The 20,952-nt window shown below is 39.2% G+C and overlaps 1 protein-coding gene across 2 annotated transcripts in view; it reads right to left on the reverse strand.

Annotated features, from left to right (window-relative positions):
• The window catches only part of LOC117524799 (neuropilin-2-like), a 414,867-nt gene that overhangs the window by 233,523 nt on the left and 160,392 nt on the right, over positions 1 to 20,952 (reverse strand). For both annotated transcript variants that reach the window (XM_034186623.1, XM_034186624.1), the window contains exon 4: positions 4,408 to 4,635. In XM_034186623.1, the coding sequence (XP_034042514.1) occupies positions 4,408 to 4,635 (228 nt within the window). The remainder of the gene's footprint in view (positions 1 to 4,407; positions 4,636 to 20,952) is intronic.

Genomic DNA, 20,952 nt, shown 5'->3' on the forward strand with positions numbered 1-20,952 from the left:
GCTTGATCTCCAAAATCAGTCTATGCAAGCGAAATTATGTTTAGTATGAGTGTTGTCATTAGTGCCACTTTGAAATTAAATTCATGATAAGTAATTTATCCTAAACTTGAAACTTATGCAAAAACAAATCTTGAGAAAAAGAAAATACAGTATGCGATAGTTAATAATTATTAAGAGCCTGGCCTGTTCTTTCATATTTATGAATACATTTTACCACATTGCAGTTGTTTTTTTTAATGAAAACTCAACCTATCATTATTTTTGAGTTCTACACATGTGTGATACCCTTATTTACACCAGGATGTAATAAAATCAATGCTGGCTATTCTCAGAATAAAGTACTTATAGCCACAGTTTCAAATTGCATAAGTCAAATGGTGTCCACTTTATGGTCTTCTCAAAAAATTAAAATTACTGTTCTGGATGCTCAGAATGCATCTGAGCTTATCTAGAAACTGTTGGCTTCTGGGGGCCTAAAGCGGCCCCCAGACCCCCCGCCTATGGGCTTCGGAGCTGCGGGCCTCGCACTTTGTCCCCCCAAATTTCTAGTTCTAAATTGCACCCTTGATTGAGCAACGGGTTTGAATACTTATGTACATGTGATTCCTTACTTTTTTATTTTTAATGAATTTGCAAAAATTTCAAAAATCTTTTTTCATGATGTCATAATGGGGTGTTATGAGTAGAAGTTTTGGGGGAAAAAAATGAGTTTACACCATTTTGAAATAAGGCTGTAACATAAAATGTGGAAAAAGTGAAGATTGTCAATACTTTCTGGATGTACTGTATATTCAATATTTTCTTCACACAAATACATCAGAAGCTGAAGATAAGGCGGGCGACATCAATAGGTCCTAACTGATCTGTTCCTCTCGTGTCTTTCGTCCTAATCATTAACTAAAGATCGTTTGACCTGCTGTTCTTTTCCTTTCCAGCAACTTTTAACCTCATAACAAAGTCAAATATCTTTTTCTTCTCCCACTTGTGTCTTGTTGCCCTCTCTCCTTCCTTAGGACCCTCCTCCTACTCTCCACTAGCACATACCGTCAAACCGATGGCCTTTCAGCTCACAATATCGCTTATATTTCCGACCCTTCTGGCATCCTTCCACTTCATTCCACTTTCTTTCTTTTCATCTTCCTATTCTCCTGTAGTTTCTCTCCATCAGTCAGGCATTTTATCTTTTTTTTTTTTTGTATTGCATCCCAGTGTTTTTATCTTCTGCTCTCAACTGTGTCTCTCTTAATAGAAAGATGGAAGATAAAGTGGTGCGTCACTCCTCTTATTTGTACCATCTCATTGCTTTTTGTTACAACCAGCATAAAAATCATACTAAGTAGGATGTTTGTCATCAGCAAAAAGGCAGCGTTGGATGAGCATCTTTTCTGCAAGTTATTTGGATTTTTGGACTTTGATTTTGAAGTGATGAAATGAGGTGGGGAGGCGATGGTCGAGAGGTTAACTGGTGGGTTTGTTACAGGAGGATCCTTTTTTCAATTCTCCACCAGAAAGAAAAAAATTGCTAAGGACCTTAATCCTCATGCTGGTCTCGGTGTTCAGTGGAGTGACTTCCTGACATCGGTGAGAGTGGGTGAATGTGAAGCAATTTGAGTATCTACAGCAGATGAAAGAGTGCTATAGAAATACAGACCTTTTAAGATGTGCGATTTTAGGAATCAAGACTTGTCCAGTGAAAGTGAATAATTTGTAAAAGAATCCAAAGTGAATAAATCCACATGTGTGAGCAGACGTGAATTAAAAAATGTTGGCTGACAAGAACATGTTAGAAATTGTATACCGTCAACAAACTAATAAAAGATATTCCCTGTGATGGCAAGTGTTTTCTTCCTCTTTCACTCCAACCTTTCTTGAAGCAGGAGTAAAAGTCTTCAGGCCATATTTACCACATCTCAGCTCCTTCTGTCTTTTGTTGCAATTTTCCCAGTGGTGGTTTTCTTCTTTGCCCTTCTGCCCCTCTTGTCTTCCTCTCTCTGTATCTCATCGCTTAAAACCAGATCCAGTGTCTTTGTGCATTTTCACTTCTAAATTTGTCTGTGCTTTCTAGGTGCTTTACCAAAAATATCATAAGGTTCTCCTCATCTCCCTCTCAGCCCCCATCGCTCCTCCATCCTCTAAGGAAGTCATGTTTTATTTTCCCCCAGAAACATTGTTTCTCGTTAGTTGGTGCCAACATCCTACTTGTAAGCTGAGCTTTCATCTACCAACACAGAGTTACTAAAATAGTTTGTGTTCCATGGCAGCAGGGCTGCAGCAAGAGAAGAAATATATAATCTCCCCTTTGCTTAATGCACGCTGCACTGGTTGAATTCATAGACTTTATGACTGTCAGTGTCAACCTTCTACACTCATGGTGTGTGCGCGGTGCTGTTTTCAGTCCTGTGTGTCCATCCTTCCCTCTGTCCATGTGTGAACATAGTAATTGAAGAGATTTTGAGCTGATATGGACCAACCTCTGTGGAATGACTCATGGCAGCCAAGAAAAAAGTGATTACATTTAAAAGAAAATTGCTTAAAAGTTGAAGATACAGGTCAAGGTTCAAATTTGAGCTGAATGTTTATATATTTAGAGATAACATGCTCATTAGGGTTTTCCTCCTTTCTCTGCCTCTGACCAAGGCAACATCTCTTCATCTGGAGTTGCAAAACGATGGCTGCCCACTGCTCCTAGCTGACGGATTGTGTCTAAATATAACTAGGATGGTTAAATGACAAGGACAAATTTCTTATATGTATGCAAAATGTCCTCCGTCTTCAAACACTAATATGGTTGTGTGTTCATCAAGATACAGCAGCTAAATATTTGATAGAATCAATCAAATATCAAGGTGGCATAGAGCCATATGTTATGATATCACTGATCACAAAGAATTAATTTGCAAGATTCTGTGTCAAACATTTAAGGAATGAGTATTGCACTCTCTCAGTGCCTATTTGAGATTTTAATTGCCATTAGTGCTCTTCCATGTGATTAGAAAGGGCATGCATAAGTCAGATGCAGATGGAGATACTCAAAAATTTACACCAGTATCTCCAAAAAAAAAAAACTACAACATATTCAGCTCTAAGATTTTGGGTCCTGTCACATATAAATCAGTAATTATGCAATAGATAATAATGGATAATTCAAGAATAATTTTTTGGCATGTCATTATGGGGTGTTGTGAGTAGAATTTTGGGGTAAAAAGGAATTTATTCAGTTTTGAAATAAGGCTGTAACATAAAAATGTGGAAAAAGTGAAGCACTGTGAAAACTTTACTGTACATTACACCATCAGAATGCAGCATAATTATTCACTAGTTTGCCAAAATACAATGGATGGAATATTAATTGTCTGAAACAGGAAGATGTTTTTGTTTGTTTGTTGCAATCGGCAGTGCATAGGCATGTTGTGCTACGTGTCCTGTGTGCAAAGCTGTGATATCCCACACAGACTTTGATATGTGCATCTGTGTGTCTTCCACATGTACTCATGGAGAAAGTTATTCCTAAAGAATCAAGCATGAATTAAAGTTAAACATGCCTGACATATACATTGAATGAATTGATTTTAATTTTGTGTGGCCTCTGTGCTGGAACAGCATTCTATCAAGTGTAATAAGTACACCAAGGTTTCAAACTGACAAAATACAGGTGCAATCAGCAACTGCTAAATTTTCTTTGGACCTTGATAAGTTATGTTGTGTGTGCAAATCTTGTAATTTGAATGTTCCTTCCCAGAATTTTGTGCACTTGGGTGGACAAACAGCAAATCACACTAAATCAATCAATCAATCAATCAATCAATTTTTTTATATAGCGCCAAATCACAACAAACAGTTGCCCCAAGGCGCTTTATATTGTAAGGCAAGGCCATACAATAATTATGTAAAACCCAAACGGTCAAAACGACCCCCTGTGAGCAAGCACTTGGCTACAGTGGGAAGGAAAAACTCCCTTTTAACAGGAAGAAACCTCCAGCAGAACCAGGCTCAGGGAGGGGCAGTCTTCTGCTGGGACTGGACAATGCACATTATTTTGCTTATTTGACAGACTCCTTGCACACTGTTTGTAACACTGTTATAATGCAAGGCTACAATGTTACAAATGTGAATCCAAGTGCATTTGTGAGTGCAGTGGTGTTTGCATACATTTTTACAGATGCAAACCTTTAGCAAATCAGGCCCTTAATCTGCATTGTGTGACCAATTAATCTATTTGAGTAATGTTGGCATCTTTTAGCATAAAGTTTGGACTTGTTCAGGCAGGCACATGTACAGTTGAGCTTTTGATTCCTTTTGCATTGCGAAGCCTTGTTGCTAATTGCAGGGTCCTAGTGGCCACTAAGGCCATTGTTGCTTGGAATAATAATGTAAGAACTCATATAATTTGAAAGATAGCAGACACACCTGCTGGGAGTCCATCCCACACTTCTAGCCAGTCATATTTGCAGTCACCCTCTCCACCTGGCAGGGGGTCGTTCTCCAGGTCAAATGTGAGGAAACTTAGCATGACATCCATGCTGGGGGGCACGATGATGATGAAGGAGCACTCAAGGTTGTGAGGGTATTTGTCAGGGAAACCTGGAGACTCAATAAGCCCCGCGGGACTTGTGAAGTTACGGGAACAGTCTGAACCTACAATAAGAACACAGAGAGGAAACATACATGAGTGACATTCAAAACATTACTTTACCATCAAGCTCATTTCAGACTCTCAAATTTAAGCACCATGTTTGGCTGAAAAAGGTTGCTGGGTTTCTCCAGACCTTTATGAGTTTCATGTAAGATTATGTACTTCAGTCGGAACTGTATAGTCAAAGAAAATATCTACTGTGTTCTGACTTCTGTGCTGAAGTGATGGTAGTTTTATGTACTGCAGAAGAGATTCAATTTGGGAAGTGATCAAATCAAATCAATTTTATTTATATAGCGCCAAATCACAACAAACAGTTGCCCCAAGGCGCTTTATAATGTAAGGCAAAAGCCATACAATAATTACAGAAAAACCCCAAAGGTCAAAACGACCCCCTATGAGCAAGCACTTGGTGACAGTGGGAGGGAAAAACTCCCTTTTAACAGGAAGAAACCTCCAGCAGAACCGGGCTCAGGGAGGGGCAGTCTTCTGCTGGGACTGGTTGGGGCTGAGGAGAGAGAATCAGGGAAAAGACATGCAGTGAAAGAGAGCAGAGATCAATCACTAATGATTAACTGCAGAGCGGTGCATACAGAACAAAAAGAGGTGAATAAAAAGAAACACTCAGTGTATCATGGGAACCCCCCAGCAGTCTAAGTCTATAGCAGCATAACTAAGGGATGGTTCAGCAAAAAGGAAAGTTTTATGCTTAATCTTAAAAGTAGAGAGGGTGTCTGTCTCCCTAATCCGAAATGGGAGCTGGTTCCACAGGAAAGGAGCCTGAAAGCTGAAGGCTCTGCCTCCCATTCTACTCTTACAAACCCTAGGAACTACAAGTAAGCCTGCAGTCTGAGAGCAAAGCGCTCTATTGGGGTGATATGGTACTAAGAGGTCCCTAAGAAAAGATGGGACCTGATTATTCAAAACCTTATAAGTAAGAAGAATAATTTTAAATTCTATTCTGGAATTAACAGGGAGCCAATGAAGAGAAGCCAATATGGGTGAAATATGCTCTCTCCTTCTAGTCCCTGTCAGTACTCTAGCTGCAGCATTTTGAATTAACTGAAGGCTTTTCAGGGAACTTTTAGGATAACCTGATAATAATGAATTACAATAGTCCAGCCTAGAATAAATAAATGCATGAATTAGCTTTTCAGCATCACTCTGAGACAAGACCTTTCTAATTTTAGAGATATTGCACAAATGCAAAAAAGCAGTCCTACATATTTGCTTAATATGCGCATTGAAGGACATATCCTGATCAAAAATGACTCCAAGATTTCTCACAGTATTACTGGAGGTCAGAGTAATGCCATCCAAAGTAAGGATCTGGTTAGACACCATGTTTCTAAGATTTGTGGGGCCAAGTACAATAACTTCAGTTTTATCTGAATTTAAAAGCAGGAAATTAGAGGTCATCCATGTCTTTATGTCTGAAAGACATTCCTGCAGTTTAACTAATTGGTGTGTGTCCTCTGGCTTCATGGATAGATAAAGCTGGGTATCATCTGCATAACAATGAAAATTTAAGCAATGCTTTCTAATAATACTGCCTAAGGGAAGCATGTATAAAGTGAATAAAATCGGTCCTAACACAGAACTTTGTGGAACTCCATAATTAACCTTAGTCCATGAAGAAGACTCCCCATTTACATGAACAAATTGTAATCTATTAGATAAATATGATTCAAACCACTGCAGCGCAGTGCCTTTAATACCTATGGCATGCTCTAATCTCTGTAATAAAATTTTATGGTCAACAGTATCAAAAGCTGCACTGAGGTCTAACAGGACGAGCACAGAGATGAGTCCACTGTCTGAGGCCATAAGAAGATCATTTGTAACCTTCACTAATGCTGTTTCTGTACTATGATGAATTCTGAAACCTGACTGAAACTCTTCAAATAGACCATTCCTCTGCAGATGATCAGTTAGCTGTTTTACAACTACCCTTTCAAGAATTTTTGAGAGAAAAGGAAGGTTGGAGATTGGCCTATAATTAGCTAAGATAGCTGGGTCAAGTGATGGCTTTTTAAGTAATGGTTTAATTACTGCCACCTTAAAAGCATGTGGTACATAGCCAACTAATAAAGATAGATTGATCATATTTAAGATCGAAGCATTAATTAACGGTAGGGCTTCCTTGAGCAGCCTGGTAGTAATGGGGTCTAATAGACATGTTGATGGTTTAGAGGAAGTGATTAATGAAAGTAACTCAGACAGAACAATCGGAGAGAAAGAGTCTAACCAAATACCAGCATTACTGAAAGCAGTGGAACATAAAGATATGTCTTTGGGATGGTTATGAATATTTTTTTCTCTAATAGTTAAAATTTTATTAGCAAAGAAAGTCATGAAGTCATTACTAGTTAAAGTTAAAGGAATACTCGGCTCAATAGAGCTCTGACTCTTTGTCAGCCTGGCTACAGTGCTGAAAAAAAAACCTGGGGTTGTTCTTATTTTCTTCAATTAGTGGTGAATAGTAAGATGTCCTAGCTTTACGGAGGGCTTTTTTATAGAGTAACAGACTCTTTTTCCAGGCTAAATGAAGATCTTCTAAATTAGTGAGATGCCATTTCCTCTCCAGCTTACGGGCTATCTGCTTTAAGCTGTGAGTTTGTGGGTTATACCACGGAGTCAGGCACTTGTGACTTAAGGCTCTCCTTTTCAGAGGAGCTACAGCATCCAAAGTCGTGCTCAATGAGGATGTAAAGCTATTGACGAGATAATCTATCTCACTCACACAGTTTAGGTAGCTACTCTGCACTGTGTTGGTATATGGCATTGAAGAACATAACAAAGAAGGAATCATATCCTTAAACCTAGTTACAGCACTTTCAGAAAGACTTCTACTGTAATGAAACGTATTTCCCACTGCTGGGTAGTCCATTAAAGTAAATGTAAATGTTATTAAGAAATGATCAGACAAAAAGGGGTTTTCAGGGAATACTGTTAAGTCTTCAATTTCTATGCCATATGTCAGAACAAGCTCTAAAGTGTGGTTAAGGTGGTGGGTGGGCTCATTTACATTTTGAGCGAAGCCAACTGAGTCTAATAATAGATTAAATGCAGTGTTGAGGCTGTCATTCTCAGCATCTATGTGGATGTTAAAATCACTCACTATAATTATCTTATCTGAGCTAAGCACTAAGTCAGACAAAAGGTCTGAAAAATCACAAAGAAACTCACAGTAACGACCAGGTGGACGATAGATAATAACAAATAAAACTGGTTTTTGAGATTTCCAATTTGGATGGACAAGACTAAGAGTCAAGCTTTCAAATGAATTAAAGGTCTGTCTAGGTCTTTGATTAATTAATAAGCTGGAGTGGAAGATTGCTGCTAATCCTCCTCCTCCACCCGTGCTTCGAGCATTCTGACAGTTATTGTGACTCGGGAGTGTTGACTCATTTAAACTAACATATTCATCCTGCTGTAACCAGGTTTCTGTAAGGCAGAATAAATCAATATGTTGATCAATTATTATATCATTTACTAACAGGGACTTAGAAGAGAGAGACCTAATGTTTAATAGACCACATTTAACTGTTTTAGTCTGTGGTGCAGTTGAAGGTGCTATATTATTTTTTCTTTTTGAATTTTTATGCTTAAATAGATTTTTGCTGGTTATTGGTGGTCTGGGAGCAGGCGGGGATGGGGTACTGGGGGGAAGGCAGGGGGAGAGAAGCTGCAGAGAGGTGTGTAAGACTACAACTCTGCTTCCTGGTCCCAACCCTGGATAGTCATGATTTGGAGGGTTTAATAAAATTGGCCAGATTTCTAGAAATGAGAGCTGCTCCATCCAAAGTGGGATGGATGCCGTCTTTCCTAACAAGACCAGGTTTTCCCCAGAAGCTTTGCCAATTATCTATGAAGCCCACCTCATTTTTCTGATCTAGAATATAATCTGGACCTGAGATTCAGAAAGTTGTTTGGTACATAATAACATTAAACTCAAAAAGTTGTGAGAGGATGTTGATGAAATGTTGCGAGCAGATGGATAATATCTTGGAAAATGTGAGATTTTATTTTGAATTTGACCCAGAACATACTTTGTGGAACATATGTTGCTTTGGCAGAGACATGCGAGACATCTTAGTTTTACCATTTCTTTCCTTTCTTTCTGACAGCTGGGTTTCCTTGATACTAGGTCTCTTGGAGGATCATTGGGTACCAATGATTTTGTGTGAAACAAGCAGCTACTGAGGGAAACATAGATGAGAAGTATCACTTGCATTGTGAGGGCGCATCAGCTTTAAAGTTTGGCCATGTGGTGCGTTTCTCTGTAGATGATCCAGTGCCTGAGTGTTGAGGAACCCAGTAGTTGGTGAAGTCCAAGGGGATGCCCATGTTTCACCTGGCTGCAGCAGATGGTTATTTGAGAGATGTGGGAATGGACTGATTGTCTGCGCAGCACTGAGGAACTTGACTTTCCTATCTAAAGCCTAGGTCCAGTTGCCAACAAGGCTACCGCTGCCTGTTTCCTCGTAGATCTATAATATATCAACGATACCTTTTCATGCTGCTGCGTCTGTACAGGCAATGGTACAGCAGAGAGTATGTAACTACAAGATAATATCAAAAGCCACAATCCTTACTTTTATTTTTTTATAGATCAAAGTGTATCTGCTTGCATTTCTATAATACTATTAGCATGTTGCTGTATTGAGGGGCAGTGTATTTTAATATTTGCTTAAAGACCGACAGTGTTGTGAAACGATGAATTGGTGACTCTTTTGAGACTCTGCTGTCTTCAGAGAGACATTCCTGAGAAAGCAGCATTGCTGATTGTTTTTTCAGACACTGCTGTCTCAAGACATATTGCTGTGAAAAGATACACTGCTAATGATGTTTTTTGACACATCATTTTGAAAAAAAAAACACTTTCCTGATTTTTGAGAACTTGTTTGCAGACTTGCTTCCCTCACAAGTTGGTTTTGCATTACAGATTTAGTAACATTTTCTGAATGTTGACAAAAAACAACAGTGAAGTGAGAGCGTTTCCATTAACTGATAGAATGTGACTGCTGGGTTTTGTCATGTCGCGATAACTGCCATTCCAGCGATGCCCTAAACACGAACTCTAAATCCAATAGTCATGCGATCATTAAGTCCCAATTTGTTGTATTCTTATTTATTTTTTGTTAATCCAGTGTTGCTGTAACGTCGGATCTTACAACGTTTAAAAATGTCTTACTTTATCCACACATAATGTCATGTATTCTATAATGTCATGTGACTCTTTCTGTAGGTCATGTAACCTGCAAAAGAAGAAAAAGTGTTTCATTGCAGCTCTTCAAAATAAGGCTTTTTCAAATCACCTGAAAAATCAGCTCATTTGAGTGTAAAAACCTTTTTGAGATACTTGAGAAGTTTTTTTATTTATTTTTTCAAAATGCACATTTCCATCCAGCGTATTTTCAATGGAGTAAGTGGTTGAAGGTGAGTGAGTGAGTGAGCATTTTCAATTCGTTATTTCCATTTGGAGGTGAATGAGAACCCACCTACAGATGGTTCATGGCTCAAGGGCCCTTCACACATAGTGCGAATATGTACAACTCGAGGGCAACACCCGTCGGAGAAGCTGGTATGTACGCACCATGAAATATGGCGCTAATGGGCAGGCGTGCACGATGCTGGTGCAACGGTTCGTGCAAGCGGGAACACAGTGCTGCACAATGTGTAACCACGATGTGATTACACATTGTGCAGCTGGTGTGAAGAAAAAAAAAAAAAAAATAAAAAAAATACGTGCTGTGATGGTTCTGTGTACACGGAAACAGCAGCTTTTTCCCAGCAGCCGCACGATGTGTAACCGCAGTGTGCAACTGAAAAGAATAAATAAAAAAAAAATACGTCACCCACGGGATTTGACCACTCTGCATTTAATCATTAGTGATCGATCTCTGCTCCCCTCCACAGCATGTCTTTTTCCTGGTTCTCTCCCTCAGCCCCAACCAGTCCCAGCAGAAGACTGCCCCTCCCTGAGCCTGGTTCTGCTGGAGGTTTCTTCCTGTTAAAAGGGAGTCGCTCACAGGGGGGTCGTTTTGACCGTTGGGGTTTTACATAATTATTGTATGGCCTTGCCTTACAATATAAAGCGCCTTGGGGCAACTGTTTGTTGTGATTTGGCGCTATATAAAAAAATTGATTGATTGATTTGAACCCGCGCCTCCCAAAATATTTGATTGCAGTCAGAAACTTTATCAAGTAAGCTACCATAGCTATATTGTAAGAGGTGCTGAACACTGTCTTATATCAGGAAGCACATGGATGTATTTAAAAAAAATAAAATAAAAAAAAGCTCCATATAAAAACATTGCATTGTATTAAATCCCTCTCACCAAGCGGGCAATACAAATATGATCCTTCTGTTCCTCTGCAGATGACCCATGGTCACAGACGTACAGTCATGAAATAACATGAATGAGAAGCAGTTTGCTTGTCTCGTTCATGTCCACATCTGCTGGCGTGTGTCTTGCCGGCCCACGTGCACATCTTGCCGACATGTGTCTTGTGGATGGCGCACCACAGGACACCGCATCATGTGGAACAGAGTTCACGTGGGTGATGTGACAGTCAGATCGCCTGCTGTGTGTTATGATCTGACAGTCCGTTTCAACCTGGGGGCAGCCTATCCATGTGCATGTCCTGCGCACGCGCTCGCTTGCTGCAGCCCGTCGCCAAAGTGATATATGTTTTTATTTATGTCCACTTGATGACAGCAAACAGACACATGCGCATCACAGTGGTCAGTTGTTAGTCCATGTCCGTCCAAACTGTACTGTCCAGCTGTCCAGAATGACAGATCTCCACAACCGCTTCTGTCATAGCCACACCTCCTGTCAGTTCAGAGCACACTCCAAAGCCACACTGGGAGTACGACAGTGACTGTCTGCAGTCTGTTGTCATGCCAGGAGTGCAAATGGGCACACATTTTCTAAGTGCCATGCGAGCAGTGTTAGATGTTCGTGCATGTCACCTGGAATTTTGCCGACACCAGCTGCGATAGGGTTTGATGGGCTCACACAGCGCACACTCTATCTTTCAGCCGCTGGTGTGCGCAAATAGTTGTAGCATCAGGTATATGAGGTGTTGGAAGCAGCTACAAAATTACATGGTTTGCATACAATTCCTGCTTCATGCACACTTAATGCACAATTCCACCAAATTTTCACTATGTGTGAAGGGGCCCTCAAAGTTGCTCATGCTATATGCAAATCTATATACATCTCGAGCTGCATCAAAATGGGTATCTGCTGTAAAATGTGTCAATTCGATATGATGATCCATATTGGACTTACTGTGACTTACCCCTCATTACCCCATCCCCGTAGAGACGGTGCCTGCTCCCAGACCACCAATAACCAGCAAAAATCTATTTAAGCATAAAAATTCAAAAAGAAAAAATAATATAGCACCTTCAACTGCACCACAGACTAAAACAGTTAAATGTGGTCTATTAAACATTAGGTCTCTCTCTTCTAAGTCCCTGTTGGTAAATGATATAATAATTGATCAACATATTGATTTATTCTGCCTTACAGAAACCTGGTTACAGCAGGATGAATATGTTAGTTTAAATGAGTCAACACCCCCGAGTCACACTAACTGTCAGAATGCTCGTAGCACGGGCCGGGGCGGAGGATTAGCAGCAATCTTCCATTCCAGCTTATTAATTAATCAAAAACCCAGACAGAGCTTTAATTCATTTGAAAGCTTGACTCTTAGTCTTGTCCATCCAAATTGGAAGTCCCAAAAAACCAGTTTTATTTGTTATTATCTATCGTCCACCTGGTCGTTACTGTGAGTTTCTCTGTGAATTTTCAGACCTTTTGTCTGACTTAGTGCTTAGCTCAGATAAGATAATTATAGTGGGCGATTTTAACATCCACACAGATGCTGAGAATGACAGCCTCAACACTGCATTTAATCTATTATTAGACTCTATTGGCTTTGCTCAAAATGTAAATGAGTCCACCCACCACTTTAATCATATCTTAGATCTTGTTCTGACTTATGGTATGGAAATAGAAGACTTAACAGTATTCCCTGAAAACTCCCTTCTGTCTGATCATTTCTTAATAACATTTACATTTACTCTGATGGACTACCCAGCAGTGGGGAATAAGTTTCATTACACTAGAAGTCTTTCAGAAAGAGCTGTAACTAGGTTTAAGGATATGATTCCTTCTTTATGTTCTCTAATGCCATATAACAACACAGTGCAGAGTAGCTACCTAAACTCTGTAAGTGAGATAGAGTATCTCGTTAATAGTTTTACATCCTCATTGAAGACAACCTTGGATGCTGTAGCTCCTCTGAAAAAGAGAGCTTTAAATCAGAAGTGCCTGACTCCGTGGTATAACTCACAAACTCGCAGCTTAAAGCAGATAACCCGTAAGTTGGAGAGGAAATGGCGTCTCACTAATTTAGAAGATCTTCACTTAGCCTGGAAAAAGAGTCTGTTGCTCTATAAAAAAGCCCTCCGTAAAGCTAGGACATCTTTCTACTCATCACTAATTGAAGAAAATAAGAACAACCCCAGGTTTCTTTTCAGCACTGTAGCCAGGCTGACAAAGAGTCAGAGCTCTATTGAGCTGAGTATTCCATTAACTTTAACTAGTAATGACTTCATGACTTTCTTTGCTAACAAAATTTTAACTATTAGAGAAAAAATTACTCATAACCATCCCAAAGATGTATCGTTATCTTTGGCTGCTTTCATTGATGCCGGTATTTGGTTAGACTCTTTCTCTCCGATTGTTCTGTCTGAGTTATTTTCATTAGTTACTTCATCCAAACCATCAACATGTTTTATTAGACCCCATTCCTACCAGGCTGCTCAAGGAAGCCCTACCATTAATTAATGCTTCGATCTTAAATATGATCAATCTATCTTTATTAGTTGGCTATGTACCACAGGCTTTTAAGGTGGCAGTAATTAAACCATTACTTAAAAAGCCATCACTTGACCCAGCTATCTTAGCTAATTATAGGCCAATCTCCAACCTTCCTTTTCTCTCAGAAATTCTTGAAAGGGTAGTTGTAAAACAGCTAACTGATCATCTGCAGAGGAATGGTCTATTTGAAGAGTTTCAGTCAGGTTTTAGAATTCATCATAGTACAGAAACAGCATTAGTGAAGGTTACAAGTGATCTTCTCATGGCCACGGAAAGTGGACTCATCTCTGTGCTTGTTCTGTTAGACCTCAGTGCTGCTTTTGATACTGTTGATCATAAAATTTTATTACAGAGATTAGAGCATGCCATAGGTATTAAAGGCACTGCGCTGCGGTGGTTTGAATCATATTTGTCTAATAGATTACAATTTGTTCATGTAAATGGGGCATCTTCTTCACAGACTAAAGTTAATTATGGAGTTCCACAAGGTTCTGTGCTAGGACCAATTTTATTCACTTTATACATGCTTCCCTTAGGCAGTATTATTAGACGGTATTGCTTAAATTTTCATTGTTATGCAGATGATACCCAGCTTTATCTATCCATGAAGCCAGAGGACACACACCAATTAGCTAAACTGCAGGATTGTCTTACAGACATAAAGACATGGATGACCTCTAATTTCCTGCTTTTAAACTCAGATAAAAGTGAAGTTATTGTACTTGGCCCCACAAATCTTAGAAACATGGTGTCTAATCAGATCCTTACTCTGGATGGCATTACCCTGACCTCTAGTAATACTGTAAGAAATCTTGGAGTCATTTTTGATCAGGATATGTCATTCAAAGCGCATATTAAACAAATATGTAGGACTGCTTTTTTGCATTTACGCAATATCTTTAAAATTAGAAAGGTCTTGTCTCAGAGTGATGCTGAAAAACTAATTCATGCATTTATTTCCTCTAGGCTGGACTATTGTAATTCATTATTATCAGGTTGTCCTAAAAGTTCCCTAAAAAGCCTTCAGTTAATTCAAAATGCTGCAGCTAGAGTACTAACGGGGACTAGAAGGAGAGAGCATATCTCACCCATATTGGCCTCTCTTCATTGGCTTCCTGTTAATTCTAGAATAGAATTTAAAATTCTTCTTCTTACTTATAAGGTTTTGAATAATCAGGTCCCATCTTATCTTAGGGACCTCGTAGTACCATATCACCCCAACAGAGCGCTTCGCTCTCAGACTGCAGGCTTACTTGTAGTTCCTAGGGTTTGTAAGAGTAGAATGGGAGGCAGAGCCTTCAGCTTTCAGGCTCCTCTCCTGTGGAACCAGCTCCCAATTCAGATCAGGGAGACAGACACCCTCTCTACTTTTAAGATTAGGCTTAAAACTTTCCTTTTTGCTAAAGCTTATAGTTAGGGTTGGATCAGGTGACCCTGAACCATCCCTTAGTTATGCTGCTATAGACTTAGACTGCTGGGGGGTTCCCATGATGCACTGTTTCTTTTTATTCACCTCTTTTTGCTCTGTATGCACCACTCTGCATTTAATCATTAGTTATTGATCTCTGCTCCCCTCCACAGCATGTCTTTTTCCTGGTTCTCTCCCTCAGCCCCAACCAGTCCCAGCAGAAGACTGCCCCTCCCTGAGCCTGGTTCTGCTGGAGGTTTCTTCCTGTTAAAAGGGGGTTTTTCCTTCCCACTGTCGCCAAGTGCTTGCTCATAGGGGGTCGTTTTGACCGTTGGGGTTTTTCTGTGATTATTGTATGGCTTTTGCCTTGCAATATGAAGCACCTTGGGGCAACTGTTTGTTGTGATTTGGCGCTATATAAATTAAATTGATTTGATTTTGATTTGATTTGATAACCCAGAACAAAAGATAAGGGATAACCCAAAATAAGTAATTTTTGTTGCTGCAAAAGAGACACTGTTGAGAAAGTAGAGGCTTTTGATACATTATGTTCTCATAAGAGACACTGATGTTTGAATATTAAAGTAGGAACAGGAGATGGTGGGCTGTAAGAGGAGAAACTAAGGAGAAAATTGGGAAGTCAGAAAAAGAAAATGTGCGGGTAACATGAAAGCGCTTCTCGAGGACGAGATGTAATATTAAGACGATGCTCATATTAGCCTCACTTTTATGTTGGATTGCAACAAAGTCTCTCTCACTTGGATGACTTTTAGATTTCAAAACAATAAAATAGAATTGTAATTCCGGTATTAACAGACTGAGTCTCTGCAGCTGCATCAGGAGAGCTGTTTTTGCCATTCTGCTTAGCTGCTACAGTGATTTAAAAGTTTAGGGGTGTAGTATTTTGTGGACAACCACTGAAATGGATTTTATGTAAACAGACCAATTCAGATTCTCAACATGTCTGTGAGTTAAGTATTCAGATTCCTGGCATGACTGAATTACCTATTGAGGTTGTTGGTGCACACAGCTCAAATAATGGACAATACATAAATGAACATGTAGTCATTTACACAGGTGAAGAACAGGAACACTAAATTTGACTAGGGTTGGTTGGTAGTATACCAGTTAGAAGCAGGGACATCTCAGAAAAGTTTTCTTTTTTTATAACCAACAGTTTGGATTTGAGTAACTGAATATTGAAAATCTATCAACCGAGTCCTGATCAATACTTTTCCTAAATAATACACTCGCAAAGGGCAAACTGTAAGCACTGAACAGCTCTGCAGGGCAATAACATAAAAAACTACCTGCAATCCAGCTGTTTCTTAATGTTTATATTTTAACCAAAAATTGAGAAAGTTTATATATATATATATATATATGTATATATATATATATATATATATATATATATATATATATATATATATATATATATATATATATATATATATATATATATATATATATATATATATATATATATACAGGTGTCTTTTATACAGGTAACAAGTTCAAACAGGTGCAATTAATACAGGTAAAGAGTGCAGAATAAGAGGGCTTCTTAAAGAAAAAATAACAGGTCAGATATATATATATATATATATATATATATATATATATATATATATATATATATATATATATATATATATATATATATATATATATATGACCTGTTATTTTTTCTTTAAGAAGCCCTCTTATTCTGCACTCTTTACCTGTATTAATTGCACCTGTTTGAACTTGTTACCTGTATAAAAGACACCTGTTCACACACTCAATCAATCACACTCCAACCTGTCCACCATAGCCAAGACCAAAGAGCTGTCTAAGGACACCAGGGACAAAACTGTAGACCTGCACAAGGTCTACAATGACCTGAAGAGAGCTGGGACCACAATCACAAAGATTACATTAGTAACACCATGATGCTGTCATGGTTTAAAATCCTGCAGGGTCTTCCAGCATGACAATGACCCCAAACACACAGCCAGGGCAACTAAGGAGGGGCTCCATAAGAAGCATTTCAAGCTCCTGGAGTGGCCTGGCCAGTCTTCAGACCTGAACTCAATAGAAAATCTTTGGAGGGAGCTGAAACTCCAAACCTGAAAGATCTGGAGAAGGTCTGTATGGAGGAGTGGACCAAAATCCCTGCTGCAGTGTGTGCAAACCTGGTGAAAAACTACAGGAAACATTTGACCTCTGTAATTGCAAACAAAGGCTACTGTACCAAATATTAACATTGATTTTCACAGATGTTCAAATACGTATTTGCAGCAGTAACATACAAATAAATTATTAAAAAAAAAATCATACATTGTGCTTTACTGGATTTTTTTTTTTTTTTTTTTTTAGATTATGTCTCTCACAGTGGACATGCACCTAAGATGAAAATTTCAGACCCCTCCATGATTTCTAAGTGGGAGAACAGTGCAGTGTATTCAGGGGATTTGATTATCATGTGGTTTTACTCCCGACCACTAGGTGTCAGTAATGTCAGTTAAATGCGTGGCAAAACTAAAGAGAAGGTAGAAGTATACACACTTCAATTCGGTTAGTGGCAGTAATGTACGAAGACCATCACAACTGTTAAAATACAGTGTAGACAAAGAAGAGAAAGTTGTAGATGAAACTGACTGAATAAACAAATAAAAATACACAGAAGCTACAAGATGTGAAGTGACATCAGTCTAAAACAGACTTGATGCATATGTGAAGCAAAGCAGATTATTAATGTTTTGAAATGCACCACGACATTGCCGGTGCACTAGCAAGCTTTGAATGCGTAGTGGCTATCAGTTCCATCAAAACAATCACTTTGGAAATGGACCACAGATGAATCAGAATGTGAATCGTGTTTAATAAAAAATAATCTGATCAGTCAAAATACACCTTGACCATTTCAGATTGCAATCTCTGAGATCGCACAGAGAAATCCTTAGTTAAGGGATTTGAAAATCATGACATGCAGACTTGCACACAGACCTACGAATTCAGAGAGCTACAAAATTAATCTGGGGATAATCTTTTATTGTTTATGAATGAATGTAACAGATTCTCTATATAAAACAGGCAAAATGCAAAGTGGGACCACCAAAGTGACCGACTAGACCATAATTCCACCCCACCAATCCATGTCTGACTTAAACAACCCCAACAACATGCACATACACACCAACACGCACACTTGCCTAAGCCTCTTATGATAACCCGTTTCTCTCCCGTCTGATTTGTGTCTGTTTGAGGAAATGAATAGAAAGGAATTTCAGGCACGTCACAGATTAAGTCAAAAACAGAATGAAGTGTACACACGTGCACGATCAAGTGATTCCTGGATCAAGTGATTCCAAACCAGTCCAAACGTGGCTATGTGGAGCTGTACTGAGGACCCCAGTGGACAAGAAATGAGAAACCACATTGGAAAAATAACATGATTCATTTCAAAGATCTCCATGGAAACTTGTTCATCAATCCAGGACACTTTTGGTCAGTTTACAGGGTAAAAGATATTTCCAATGGCAACAAAAATCTCTGCGTGTGTCATTTTATCTTGTGATTTGGGGATTATCATTAACATTCCACTTATACTTTAGCACGTGATTGGTTCAGTGTGGCCAGATGTCTGTGTAAAAAAAAAAAATCAAATTTCAAATTTATTAAGTTATATAGCGCCAAATCAATCAATCAATCAATCAATTTTTTTATATAGCGCCAAATCACAACAAACAGTTGCCCCAAGGCGCTTTATATTGTAAGGCAAGGCCATACAATAATTATGTAAAACCCCAACGGTCAAAACGACCCCCTGTGAGCAAGCACTTGGCTACAGTGGGAAGGAAAAACATCAAATCACAACAAGTTCGCCTCAAGATGCTTCACGACATAATTAAAAAAACAACACAACAAGAGCAAAACCATAAAAAGTAAAAAGAATAAAAACACATACGAGGTCTGTCCATAAAGTATCGTACCTTTTTATTTTTTTTTAAACTATATGGATTTGATTCATGTGTTTTCACGTCAGACAAGCTTGAACCCTCGTGCGCATGCGTGAGTTTTTCCACGCCTGTTGGTGATGTCATTCGCCTGTGAGCACGCCTTGTGGAAGGAGTGGTCCCGCCCCGTCGTCAGATTTTCATTGTCTGGAAATGGCGGAATGATTTGGGGTTTTTTTCCATCAGAATTTTTTCAGAAGCTGTTAGAGACTGGCACCTGGAAACCATTCGAAAAATTTATCTGGTTTTCGGTGAAAATTTTACGGGCTTCACAGAGAATAAGGACTATTACTACAGCTTTAAGGACGGCCCACAATGGCGCTCCGCGCGCCGCACTCCGAGCCGCGACGACAGGCACGAACCACCGGATTATTTCTAAATGGATGGCTGTGTGGAGCTGGGACCTTCGTGTGCACTTTCTCTGGTTATCACAAGAGCTGGACATCAACCATTTTCTGGCAGATTTCACTTTTAACAAGAGATTTTGTCGTGGAAAGCCGCGCGGAGGCTTTGTGCATCACGACCGATTCGCTGTTCGAGCGAGACAAAGAACTTATAACTCACTCGACTGGTAAGCATTGAAAGCCGAGATAGGCATGTCGCAACTTGTCCTCTAACACGCCTCTAACACACGATAAATTTTTCGAATGGTTTCCAGGTGCCAGTCTCTAACAGCTTCTGAAAAAATTCTGATGGAAAAAAACCCCAAATCATTCCGCCATTTCCAGGCAATGAAAATCCGACGACGGGGCGGGACCACTCCTTCCACAAGGCGTGCTCACAGGCGAATGACGTCACCGACAGGCGTGGAAAAACTCATGCATGCGCACGAGGGTTCAAGCTTGTCTGACGTGAAAACATATGAATCAAATCCATATAGTTTAAAAAATAAAAATAAAAAGGTACGATACTTTATGGACAGACCTCGTATTATCTTAATATACTAACGATAAAATAGGGAGAACAAATGAGTGTTAACTCTCGACTTCAAAGTCTCTACAGAATCCGACTGCCTTATTTGTGCAGGAAGATCATTTTGAAGAGCAGGGGCATGATAAGAAAAAGCTCTGTGTCCCGCAGACTTTTTATTCACCTTAGGAACACAAAGAAGTCCTGCACCCTGCAAACGCAGGGCCTGAGCCGGTATGTAGGGTTTAACCAGATTGGCCAGGTAGGACGGTGCCAGCCCATGACCAATTTTATAGGCCAGTAACAGAACCTTAAAATCTGATCTCGCAGAGAAAGGAAGCCAGTGAAGACATGCCAAAATGGGTGTAATATGGTCAAACTTTCTGCTTCGTGTCAAAAGTCTGGCAGCAACATTTTGAACCAACTGATGACCCCTAATGCTGGATTAAACCAGAAAATAGAACATTGCAATTATTCAATCTAGAAGAGATCAATGCATGTATCAGAGTCTCAGCATCAGCCATGGACAGAATGGGACGAATCCTCGCTATATTTCACAGATGAAATAGCAGTCCTCGTAATGTCTCTAATGTGGAGGTCAAAAGACCTGTGTATTTGAATATATAAATCAAGAACTATTATGACAAGTGACTAGAAGTAGATCAGGTGTGTACATTACACACCTGATCATAATTATTTGCAGCCCTGAGCTGTGAGTACAGAATTTAATATTTTGAAGTATATTCAGAAATAAATACAAATGAGACAATCTTGTGTAATCACAATATTTAAAGCTACAATGTATAGGATTCCTGTTTATGAGCAGGAATAGAATGTAGCATTCATAACATCAGTTCATTAGTGTAGAATTACACAGAGCTTGAATCCCCATCACTAAGGAAGTTAAAATGCAAAGAGATCCAAGATTGAGACCGGTGATGGCATAATGCAATTATGCATAATGCAATAATCCTACACACCGTTGCTTTCAGGAAGTGTCCAAAATTTTAAAGTGCAGCTTTTATTAGTTGCATGCTGGACATAATGAAGGCATGGATCAGTCACACTGCACCATTAAACAATCATGCAACATCAAGA

Source organism: Thalassophryne amazonica, chromosome 14 (assembly GCF_902500255.1).
Source record: "Thalassophryne amazonica chromosome 14, fThaAma1.1, whole genome shotgun sequence".
In the NCBI taxonomy this organism is placed as follows: Eukaryota; Metazoa; Chordata; class Actinopteri; order Batrachoidiformes; family Batrachoididae; genus Thalassophryne; species Thalassophryne amazonica.